The sequence below is a fragment of the Dendrobium catenatum genome, unplaced genomic scaffold, assembly GCF_001605985.2.
Source record: "Dendrobium catenatum unplaced genomic scaffold, ASM160598v2 fragScaff_scaffold_1056, whole genome shotgun sequence".
Taxonomy (NCBI): domain Eukaryota; kingdom Viridiplantae; phylum Streptophyta; class Magnoliopsida; order Asparagales; family Orchidaceae; genus Dendrobium; species Dendrobium catenatum.
In genome coordinates this window covers 5739786-5753111 of record NW_021319518.1, presented here as the reverse complement: position 1 = coordinate 5753111, position 13326 = coordinate 5739786, and the positions used below count along the sequence as shown (strand labels likewise).

The window sequence follows — 13326 nt, the reverse complement described above, 5'->3', positions numbered from 1 at the left end:
CCAAAATATCATCTATGAAAAGAATCAAAAATTGATCCAGATAATACTTGAATACTCTATTCATCAAATCCCTAAAGACAGTTGGTGCATTAGTTACCTCAAATGGCATGACCAAAAACTCATAGTGTCTGTACCGAGTATTGAAAGTTATCTTTATCACATCATCCTCTCTCACCTTTACCTGATAGTAATCAGATTGCAGATCAATCTTTGAGAATGCAAAAGATGCAGCAAGTTGATCAAATAGATCATCAATCTGTGATAGTGGATATTTATTCCTGATAGTGACTTTGTTCAACTCTTTATAATCAACACACATACGCATCATACCATCCTTTTTCTTTACAAATAGAATATGTGCTCCCCAGGGAGAAACACTAGGATGAACAAATCCCCTATAAACCAATTCCTGAAGCTGAATCTTTAGCTCCTGAAGCTCCTTTAGTTCTATCTTATACAGAGCTTTAGATATTAGGGTCATACTAGGAATTATGTTAATACAAAACTCTATGTCTCTGTCTATAGGTAAACTGACTAACTCCTCTGGAAATACATATGAAAAATCTTATTTTATCGGGATATTAGAAAGTGAACATGCATCTATACTCCTATCCCGAACTTATGCAAGAATTATCATGCAACCCTTCTTCTACAATTTATTTACTTCTAACGTAGAGATAAAATAGAATAAACACCTCTAACTCCCTGGAATACACAACCTTCACTGCTAATAAATAATGTAACTCGGTTCTTCAAGCAATCAATCTGAGCCCCATACTAACTCAGTCAATTCATATCCAGAATAACATCATATTAGGAAATATGTAATAAAATTAAATTTGATTCCCACTTCTTATAAAAATCTCAATATCAAAGAAAGAAAATCTATTGGCTATCATACTATCTCAAGCTGACAAAATAATATAAAGAGAAACAGACAGTATAACTAAAACAAAGTGTAGTGAGTCGAAGAAATGCTCAGAAATAAATGAATGACTAACTCTAGAATTAAATAAAATATGATATGGATGCTTATAAATATAAACTATATCGGTCACAATATATGGAGCATATCGGTCCTTTGCTGAATCAAACTATATAGACATGGCTGAATTGGAGCTGGAGCAACAGAACTACTAGTCTCTCTTTAACTACCCCCATATGGTCTCCTTATTATTAAACATGGACCACCAGCTCTACCAGATGATCCCTTAGAAAAAGTATATAGAAGAATTGCTCTTGGTCTCCCTAGCAATCATACAAAGCTCTCAGATCTGGACTTAGAACATTGATCAAATTTTACTTATGGACACTCTACTACCCGATGTCCTATTTGACCGCATATGAAACACTTTCCAATCATCCTATAGCACTGACCAGAATAATGTCGACCAAAACTCAAGCACACATGTTCCTCACTAATATAACTAGAACTGGTTATGCTATTACTACCAGAGACTGCTGTAGATATCGACTATCCACTTCTCTTAGAATCCCCAGATGTGAATCTGCTCTTCTTCCTAGAAAAGCCACTATTAGAAGTCTCACCAATGAACCTCTTCCTACTAGCAGTCCATCACTGCTAAGTATTTATCAGGTCATTCTCTATCAAACGAGCCATCTCCATAAGCTCAAAAAAATCAGAAATGTGAAATGGCACAAGAGGTTGTCTCAAACTATCTCAAAGTCCTCTTAAAAACATGTAGCACTTCTTTACAAGAGTATTGACAACCTATGGAGCATATCTAGCCAAAGTAGTGAACTCTGCCTCATTCTTCATAACTATCATGCTCCCTTGTGTTGCGACTTGAGCTCATGAGTTTTATAATTTTGATGATAATAAATATTTTTATATCTTATAGTATTTTTTATTCTATATTTATTTGTGTGCATACTAATATTTTAGGAATACCATGCAATATTAAACAAAGAATTAGAGCTCAAGATTGGGTTGAATAATGTTATGTTGTAAAGGGTTTGTAATATTTATTGATGTAATTTTAATTTCTTGAGTCAAGTCCTGTAGAGTATGCTTGCTTAGTGACCATACACACATACACACACACACACACACACTCAAGGGAGTGAGATCTACTCAAATTTAGAAGATCAAGTTTTTGAACTAATCGTACTAGACGATTTTGGATCATCCATGATGATTCTTTATGATCTTGGAAAAGAGCTACCAATGACAATTTAGGTAAAGATTAAAGTTTAAAATTTTGTTCTAGCAAAATCCTATGGACAAAAACAAGAAAGTTAAATTGATCCTGCTATTAAGGGATTAATTATGGTTAAATTTTTTAATCGAATCGTTCTGGATGATATGTATATCGTACAAGATGATGTCTGCCGACATACTTGAATTTCCTAAATTGTTCAAGATGAAATACCATAATTTTTTTTTCTAATCATCCTAGATGATCTGTATAATTTTGTACGGATCATCCTTGACTATCCTAATATCTTCTAGGACTATTAGATTAAATTCTACATATTGTAATTCAGTGATCGTCTAGGATGATTTTTAGCATCGAAATTGAGTTTTTAGGGTTTTCTGAAGCCCTCTTTTTAAGCGCATCATACGGGACGATCCTGCGATCGTCTTAGATGATATTTGGCATTGAAATTAAATTTTTAAGGTTTTAGAAGTGTTCTTTTTAAGCATATCATACGGGACGATCCGGTGATCGTCCTGGATGATAATGTCAGTTTAGTACATTTAAGAGCCTTTTTGGAGCTCTTCTATTTAAGCTTTGTTAAAGACTTTGAAAGTGTCTTTGGAAGCCATTGAGACTTCTTGTCTTCTGAAGAAAACCTGAAGATAGAGATTGAAAAGGAGAGAAAAAAGGGTGGAGTTTGAGAGAGGGAGAAGATCCTTGGAGGGAGTTTCAAGGGAGTATGGAGGGGGTTTCACACGGTTGTTCTGGCAAGCTTACACCTTAGTACTATCAAATTTATGATTTATCTTTGAGGGAAGTTTTGGAAAGAAGAAGATCTATTTGGTGTCAAATGTCCCAACTTCTCCGCCGCACCGGAGAAGGTGGAAGTGATTTTGTAAGGGTTTCTCTGCTTAGCTGTGGGGGCTAAAGGAGAGACACTGAGTTTAGTGCAATACTAGGAGGGTACCTCTGAGAAGTGGATGTTGGTCAAAGTTTGATCGAACCACTATAAATCTGGTGTGTTCTTTTCTTTATTATTTTTGAATTTAATTTCTGTATTTTAATTTACTTTGTGGTAAATTTTTGTTTGGTTTGGGTTCAACTTTTGATTGAAAGATTTTTTTAAAATATCAATCCCCCCCCCTTTTGGTTAGACTTGGGCTAGTTCATAAGGGCTTAACATCCCTAACAAACTTTCAAGTGGTATCAGAGCGGGATTAATAAAAATGAGTTTTTAAAAACTTTTGAATTTTGATCCATGGCTAATTTTTATAATCGTAATATTATGAAAGGTTATTCAATCACGAGACCACCTTTATTTAAAAATATTATTTTTGATTTTGAGAAATTTGCATGTCTACTTTCTTGTAATCAATTCATAACCGAATATGATAAATGATTTTATTTGGTTATTCTATACTGTCACATGTAATATATGGAATTAAAAATTCTATTCCTTTTAATAAATGGAATATGGAAGAATAAATCATGCTCAATTGAATGATAAATCATTAAACTATTTTTTCTGTGCTTTAAATTCTGAAGATTATATGTTAGTATCTACGTGCACTACTGGTTAGAAAATTTGGGATAAATTACACACCATATATGAAGACATTAATGAAATCAAGTAATCCAAGTTGAATATTTTAATGCATGACTATAAACTATTTTACATGAAATCTTATGAGACAATCTTAAACATGTATACTAAGTTTATTCAAATTTTAATATCATTGCATACTTTAGGTAAAGAATTTTCAAACTTTGAAAAGTCAATCAAATTCTACGTTGTCTACCTGATAAGTTTGATGCCAAAGTTATTGCTATTTGTGAATCAAAAAATTTGAATGAATATTCTATTGATAATTTGATTGGCTCACTCATTGCCTACGAGCAAAGTTTGGGCCAAAAGACTTTTGGATGCAGGTGAGATAATAGTGCTAAACACTGAAATCATGGAGAAAAGTAGCTAAGTTGGTGAAGAAAGCGATAACTTATCAAGCAAATTAAGAAGCTCACCAAAGCATAAGCATAAACAAAAGTGGAATAAAGGTATAAATGATAAGAATGTTAAGATTTTTTCTAAAATTATTTTCTTTGGATGTAGGAAGCATGGACATATGAAAAATTAGTGTCCTAATTTAAAAACTCTTCCTACAAAAGAAAAGGGTAAAGCTGAGCAAATTGTAAAAAGGGTAAATAATGAAAAATAAAAAATCTCCTGGACAGACCTAGCTTCTGAATCATCAGATCAGGGGCAAGATGATGTTTAAAGCCTTTTTGTGTGTTTATTTGTTTGTATATGCATTTTTTTATTCGTTATGTTTTTATTTATTTTTAATATTTTTTTTGTGTTTTCTTTGGGTTTAGTTTTTTCTTCATTTTTATTATTACATTAAAAATTTAAATTAGTTTTTATGCTTATTTTTGGGAAATTTTCTCTGATCAACATACACATATCACATTTTTTTCTATACAATTTAGAAGATCAAATTAAAAAAAAAGATCATTTTTTCTAAAAATGAAAAATATATATCCTTTTTTTTTTTGAGTTCTTATGTAAGTTATGATTGACTTCTCTAAAACAGTCAAAAGAATGAAAGTTATGATTTTGTCTCTCTATCTTTTTTCTTAAAGAGATTATTTTACTTTTGATTTAAAATCTTCATCATATTATAAATTGAATTTTGAAACTGAACTTTTTAATCTCCTTACATTTTATCTATTGCATAAGGATCTTTTGCAACTTATTGAATCTACCTCATAATTTTCTTAATCAAGTAGTTCATCTTTATCAATTGGATGGGTTTGCTTTAATTTTTTTAAAATTTCAGAAAGGTAGCATATTTGATTGAAAAAAATAGCCAATTATGCTAAATCAAAAAAGTTGCCAATTTCAAATCAAAAGATGCACAATGACGCCAAATTAAGAAAGATATACAAAGTGTATCAAAAATCATAATATGTGCAAAGTGCGTCAAATAATTGATAAGAGGCATAAAAGGGGCCCATAAAAATTAAGCTTATCTTTCTTGAACTTCTTAAATCTTAAGAAAATCCTTTTATATATTAATATTTTTAATACTTGAGCTTGAAAATCATGATTTTTTATTCACCAATTTTACATTAATCTTCTATTAGATATATTTCATGAAAGGAGTTTTGAAAAGATTACTATTTTTTCTAATTTGTTCCTTGATTTAGATATTGGATTAAAAAGTTTTTTAGCCTTTAAAGGAACTTGAGATTGGCTTAACAATTTTTGAATTCCTAATATTTTTGGTTTATGAGTTGTTAATGCATTCCTTACTAAGTTTTTAAATAAAATCAAGAGGTAATTTTCTCATTTTAAGAATATTTATTTTTTTCAGTAGATCAAGGATCATTTTTTATTTTATTTTTTTATACTGATTATTTATGCCCCTCATCTTTTTGATAATGTCAAAGGGGGAGAACATACTATTGCATTTGCTTTTATTTTTTTAAAAAAAATAAAAAAAATATTTTCCCCTATTTTTAAATTTTTATCTTAGTAAGGGGGAGTTTAGGAGAAAATACTTTTAGTTTGCAACTTCACCAATAATATTTTCCATCATAAAAAAGGAAAAGATTATTGCTACTCGAGCTCACAAGTTTTATGATTTTGATGATAACAAACACTTTTATATCTCATAGTATTTTTCATTCTATATTTATTTGTGTGTACACTAATATTTCAAGAATACCATGCAACATCAAACAAAGAATTAGAGCTCAAGATTGGGTTGAGTAATATTATGTTGTAAAGGGTTTGTAATATTCATTGATGTAATTTTGATTTATTGAGTAAAGTCTTGTAAATGAGTATGCTTGCTTGGTGACCATACATACACACACTCAACAGAGTGAGATCTACTCAAATCTAGAAGATCAAGTTTTTGAATTAATCGTACTGGATGATTTTGGATCGTCCAGGATGATTCTTTATGATTTTGGAAAAGAGCCGCCAATGACAATTTAGGCAAAGATTTAAGTTTAAAATTTTGTTCTAATCATCCTAGACGATCAATACAAATCATACCTAAATTGATCTTACGATTAGGGGATTAATTATGGTTAAATTTTTCAATCGGATCATCCTGGATGATATGTATATTGTACAGGATGATGTCTATTAACATACTTGATTTTCCTAAATATCCCAAGATGAAATACCATAATTTTTCTTCTAATTATCCTGGAAGATTCACAATATCGTCTAGGATGATTTGTACAATTTTGTACTGATCGTCCTGGACTATCCTAATATCGTCTAGGACTATCAGGTCAAATTCTACACATCGTACTAGACGATCTTGCGATGGTCCAGTATAATTTTTGGAGCCAAAATTGAGTTTTTAGAGTTTTCTAAAGCCCTCTTTTTAAGCGCATCGTACGGGATGTTCCTGCGATCATCTTGGACAAAATTTGGCACATAAATTGATTTTTTAGGGTTTTTAGAAGCGCTCTTTTTAAGCGTATCATATAGGATGATCCAGCGATCGTCCTAGATGATAATATCAGTTTAGTGCATTTAAGAGCCTTTTTGGAGGTCTTCTATTTAAGCTTTGTCAAAGACTTTGAAAGTATCTTTGGCAGCCATTAAGGCTTCATTTCTTATGGAGAAAACTTAAAGAGAGAGCTCAAAAGGGAGAGAGGAAAGGGTGGAGTTTGAGAGAGGGAGAAGATCCTTGGAGGGGGTTTCAAGGGAGAGTGGAGGGGGTTTCACAAGGTTGCTCTTGCAAGCATGCACCTTAGTACCATTAGATTCAAGGCTTGTCTTGAGAGAAGTTTTGGAAAGAAGAAGATCTCTTTAGTGTCAAAGGTCCCGGTTACTCTGCTACACTGGGGAAGGTGGAAGTGATTTTGTAAGGGATTCTCCACCTTGCTGTGGGGGATAAAGGAGAGACAATACTCGAAGGGTGCCATCGAGGAGTCAACGTAGGTCAAGGTTTAATGGAACTACTATAAATCGGGAGTATTCTTTTCTTTATGATTTCAGTATTTTATTTTATTTTGTGGTGAATTTTGGTTTGATTTGAGTTTGTATTTTGATTGAGAGATTTTTTAAAATACCAATTCAGCCCCGCCCCCCTCTTGGTTAGTCTTAGGCTAGTTCATAAGGGCTTAACATTCCTAACAAACTTTCACCTTGAACTAACCTCAGAAAAGTCTCCTGAATTTATTATCATGTAGAAGGGGGTATAAACCAAGCTCTAAATACATCAAAGAAGTCATCTTAAGTAATCAAAGAGTTTAATCTCCCTTAAATTTCTCTTCCTACTAGTCTATCCACCAACACTCTGCCTCGCCATCCAAGAGAAAGACTGCTAACGTTACCTTCCTCTCAAGAGAATATTGCATACCATCAAACATCTTTTTTAGCCTCCTGAACCAGGGCTCTACTGCTTTGGGCTCAATAGTACCCTCAAATCTTGGAGGGCTTCAATGTCACAAATATCAATAAATGTCTGTCTACCTCTTCAAATCAAATAATAGGAAACCTACTCTATGCCTCACCCATCATATGGACTATCAATGTAGCAAACTGTGAAACTTCATTTGAACCAACTGTTGGAGTAGAACTATAAACATGAGCTACCTACATGACTAGTACTCTGTCTATCAGTAATATTTGGGTATGGTTGATCTATAATGACACAAAATATATAACTGAACACATGCACTTAAAAACAAAAATAATGAATACTTAGATAGACTTGAAACTACCCCACTAAACTTATAGATCGATTCGTATAGCTCTGTTTTATGATCCAATTCCAAAACTCTTGATCTGATACCATAAAAATGTATCATAACCCAACCCGACCAGGATAGTCCCTATTATGCTATATTATGATATGCAAATCCCAATATCTAGTTTTGAAATTATTTTAGATTTTCTTCCAATATTCTTTAAAATAAATGATAGACTATAGAGTTACTAAAATATCTGAATACTAAAAAACTCATCCAAAAAAATTTCTTTCATTCATCAAAATAAATATATACACTACAGTACATGGCTTCATGTAAGAGCTACATAACTAAAAATTAAACTAGCCATGATTGTATAAAAATCAAAATAATAAAATACTTATGATCTTAGATCTGAACTTGAACTACTTATCCATGACCTCTTTTCCCTTCCTAGATCTTGAAAATCAGAAGTAAATTCACAGTGAGCTATAATAGCTCAGCAAGCCACATAAATCAATCTAAATTTTTAAATATTTTTTTTATAAAATATTTTGCTAAATATTTAAAAGTAGTTAATTATAGTTTAAATAAATAATTGAATTGAGAATCACAAAAGTAAAAAATATAATAAATGTATAGCAGTTATTCTCTGATTGAAATAACAGTATAGAACAAATGAATAAATTGAAATTAATATCATAGAGTAGTTTAGATTACATTTTTTGGACCTAGATAGAATATTGCCCCTTATGACACCTTTTTTATTTGTGTTTATAGCACTAGAATATATCAGATATCCCTGTCTCAGACAAAACCTCAATATATTCTAGCCCCTTATAACTCTTATAAATTCCCTAACATAGATAGAATCTCAAATGATTATGACCCCTTATGACTCCCAACATATATAATTTAATCACACACACACACACACACACACACACACACACACGTATATATATATATATATATCACATTATAATAATTAAAAGTAATTAAGCATGTATTAAAATGTCATAGTATTGTATAATGGTAGAAAATAGAAAATTCAACTAGGTAAAAATGATTATTTTTAGAAAATTAATAAATTGTCAAGAATTGTGTAAAATAATAATTTAAGACTTTTATTGTACTACAACATTATTTTTAAGCATCCCAATAATTTTCTATTCAATAAAAATTTCACAAATTTTAAAACTCCTATGAAAAATTTCTACAAAATATTCAAAATATGCATAATCGTAATCTCTACAACATAGAAAAAGTTACGCGGTGAAAGTTTTATCGGTGTAAAGTTATCACCTTGTTTCACTAACTGAAACAAAATTTTAATCAAAATATTCACCAAGAATTTCACATTTTTAAAAATTAAGATGGGCATAATGTGCCTTACCTTGAGATGAACAACTTTCTCAACTGCGTCGACCGACAAAAATGGCCCGAAGTCGCCCAAAATTTCAATTCCATCCTCTCTAACTTCTCTTTCTCTCAAGTTTTCCTTAGCCGATTCTCTGTTTAGATATTTTTGAGAAACGAAATAGTTAAATGACATTAATAAAAAATAATGGCTTTAGATTTTTTTTATATAATTAAATAATATTTTAATTATATTTTAATAGAAAATTCAAAGAAATTCTTTTATGGATTCCCAAAATTACGAAAAATAATTATAAATTAACTTATTTTATTTAGAACATTATGGAGAAATCAGTTTGCAAAATAAACACCTGACGGTCCCCAAATTCTCACTTGTACCGAGAGGTGCCCTTTTCTTAAAAAATGTTGGCAGTGAAAAAAATTTATGAAAACATTAGGGAAGCTAAAAAATGATATTATAAATGTTCTAGCAAAGACGATTTGTGATTTAGACTTCTATAGGTCAACAAAAAAAATCTTGAAAATTGAAATAATTTCACAATACCATAGTAGGTGGGTGACTAAGGTCGAGAGAATAGTAGTTTGTAGATGACATAGGTAAAAAAGCCCTTAGTCAGATGATGCTGGTTTGAAGGACAAGAGTCGGACAAAATTGGTCAAAAGGATCGTAGTCGGGCAATGGTTGTCAAAGAGACCATAGTTAGCAAGTGAAGATATTTGAGAGGTGATACGACGCTGATAGCCTCCAAGAAGAGTTTTGAAAAGAAAATCTAAGAATTGATGAACGTTCGATAATTACTAGTGGTTGGGAAGAGATCTAGTGGTGGCTGATGAATGGGTGAAAGTCCAACGACAGTTGATGAACAAGTAATAGTCTGTCAATGATTTAAAAGAACATTTGTGGTGTTCAGGAAGAAATTTGGCAGCACTTGGGAAAAACACAAATGGTGGTGGTCGACAAAAGGGCGGAAGTCTGGCGGTGGTCGGGTAGAACTTCGGCTGTGGTCTGTGAACGGGTAAAATTCTAGTGGTGGTCGACGAACAGGTGGAAGTTCAGCGGTGGTTGTGAAGAACTCTGGCTCACGATGGTCGATGAACGGGTGGAAGTTAAGCAGTGGTCAACGAATAGGTGGAAGTCTTGTTGTGGTCGACAAAGGAAACAGAAGACGATGGTCGGGAAGAACTCTGGCGATGGTCGGTGGCGAGAGTGCTCCCCAAAATTTCTCCTTCTTTTCTCCCAATTTCATGTGAAGAAATGGGGCCTATTCATAGTTTTTTTTAGAGTGTCATGCCACATAAATATAGAGAAGATCGAGGGGATGTTGGGAATAGTTTGAATGGATGGCAGATATTAATCATCTTGATTGTGGATTGTTCATTGGTCATTTAAATACCTTAATGATACCATAATTTGGTGATCTTGGTATTGTTAGGTTCATCTTGTCGAGCCACTAGATTTAGCTATAAGCTTGGGATGTTTAGAATTCATTTGGTAATCTAAATTATGCTTTGAACACTTCAAATACGCATTGGACCTTGATTTGGGCTCGTTTGAGCTCAAATTTGATTGATTTGGGTGTCGTTTGGTTTGTCTTTTCGAGACGTTCAGTTCGATTATAAGTTTGCATAATTAGAGTTTGGATGGTCCCAAATTTAATTTTGGAAGCTTTCAACTTAATTTTGATTTGAGATTCATGCCCAATCAAGATTAATTTTTATTATATATCAATTTAATTATTCAAATCATATTTATCTAGGTAATTCTAAATTAAATGCATAATAAAAATATATTTATACAAAATTGAATATAAGTAAACATAAAAACTAAATTTAACTACCCCATCATGTAAATACAAAAATGATAGCCTTTTTTTTCAAATTAAACAACCTTCAAAGCAATACATTTAGCCTGTAAGGAATTATAAAACTAATAATCACTTAAATGGTCTAGATCATTTATCAATTTGTTCTCTAAATAATTCATGTTGTTCTTTTTTGAGTAGTGATTATTATGCTTTGTTTTATAGTAAACAAGTAGTTAATTGAACTCTTAATTTCTTATGTCGGATCTTATGCATTTCAAATTCCAATTAACATTAACTCTGAAAGAACTTATGGTTTGAGAAAAGCTAAATAGAACTACTGTAGCATTAATTGAAAATCTTTCCCTTACAGTTTACATTGCTTGTAATATATAGAGAACAGAGGAGATAGCCCCTTACACATGATAGAACCTTTTCTGATAAGTAATAATGTAAGGAGATTGATTTGTGCTTCCTGTACTTCTATTGAGTAATGAATGATGGATAGGTACAGATATAATTTGTTGTCCTTTTTACCAAATGTGTATAGCTTATCACTGCCCCCTAAACTAAGTATCCTGGGATTGGATAGTTAGTTTGGAGTGAATTTCATTGAATTGTTTTGGAGGGAGAGCCTTGGTAAAGATGTCCAACGGTTGATCTTGAGAAGAAATATGGTGAACAGTGATCTCCTTGGCATGGATCCTGTCACGGATGAAGTGGTAGTCTATTTCAATTTGTTTGGTGCGAGCATGAAAAACTGGATTATTAGCTAAGGCCATAACATAAATGTTATCACAATGTAGAGGTGTGGCAAGCGGCTGAGTGCTGGCAAAATCTGCTAGTAGACGCCTTAGCCACACTATGTCGGCTTTTGCCGCTGCTAGAGCCCGGTACTCCGCTTCCGTAGATTATTTAGCAACTATTGGTTGTTTCTTGACACTCCAGGAGATGAGGGTGTTTCCAAGATAGGAACAGTATCCAGTGGTGGACTTACGGTCTGATGAATCTGACGCCCAATCAACATCAGAGTAGGAGCGGAGAATGAGATCTCCATGAGGAATCGGTAGTCCATAGGCTGTTGTTCCTTTGATATAGCGTAGGAGACGTTTAAGTTTTTGGAAGTGAATGTTGAGAGGTTGATGCATGGATTGACAGAGAAAATTTGTGGTAAAAGCTATGTCTGGGCATGTAATGGTGAGGTATTGGAGCGACCCTATTATCTTGCAATATAAGAGTGGATCAGTGAAGGGTATATGGCTGTCTGTAGTGGATTTGAAGTGAACGGAGAATGGGGTAGGCGCTGGTTTGTAGTTGTCCATTCCAGCTAGGCATAGAATGGAGTTAGTGTATGTGGATTGTTGAAGGAAATAGGAGTTGGGCTATTGAGTGACTTGAATGCCTAGAAATAGGGCTATATGACCCAGATCTTTGAGTTTGAAATGTTGTTCGAGATTTGAAAGAATAAGTTTGATGTGTTTATTGTTATTTTCGGTGATGAGAATATCATCGATATAAAGAAGAAGATATGTTTGGGTGGTGGGTGTTTGGTGGATGAAGAGGGAAGGATCCGATTTGCTTATTGTGAAATCATATTTTAGAAGGAACGAGGAAAATGTTTGAAACCATTGACGTGGTGCTTGACAAAGGTCGTAGATTGGTTTGTGGAGTTTGCATACGTGATTGAGTGAAGAGGATCAATGAAGCTAGGGGTTGTTTCATGTATGCTGTTTCTTGAAGGGGTCCATGTAGGAAAGCATTAGAGATATTGCATTGTATAATGGACTAATTGTGGTGAAGAGCGATGGTGAGAAGGGGTCTAATGGTGGGCATTTTGGCTACTAGACTAAAGGTTTCATGAAAGTGGATGCCAAATTGGTGGGTGTATCCTTGGGCTACTAGTCTAGCCTTGTAACGATCGATGGTGCCAATGGGTGTGAGTTTGAGATGATAGGTCCATTTGCATCCTATAATGGGTTGTTTGGGTGGAGGTGGAATGAGAATCCATGTCTCTTGATTTTGTATTGCATAGAATTCAACAGACATGGCTGCCCGCCAATTGGAGTCTTTGTTAGCTTGATTAAAGGTGGTAGGAGTGGATGGTGTTGTGTGAGCTGTAGAGAGTGTGAAGATTTGTTTTGGTTTTAGGTGTCCCGACTTGAATCTGGTAAGCATGGGATGAGGAGGGGCCTTAGGAGGAGAGGGGTTAGTTGTTCATGTGGATAGCTAGTTTGAGAATTCTTGGGAATCGATGGAGAGACTTG

General features: G+C 33.2%; 1 protein-coding gene across 1 annotated transcript; it reads right to left on the bottom strand.

The window, feature by feature from the left end:
• Window positions 1–11973: 11973 nt before the first annotated feature.
• Window positions 11974–12384, bottom strand: LOC110113342 (uncharacterized mitochondrial protein AtMg00810-like). The gene has a single exon (XM_020845891.1). The coding sequence runs from the start codon at window positions 12382–12384 to the stop codon at window positions 11974–11976; it is 411 nt and encodes a 136-aa protein (XP_020701550.1).
• Window positions 12385–13326: the final 942 nt, after the last annotated feature.

Excerpts from the sequence above, each read along its gene's own strand:
- LOC110113342 (XM_020845891.1), bottom strand. The coding sequence starts at position 12,384 with ATGGACAACTACAAACCAGCGCCTACCCCATTCTCCGTTCACTTCAAA.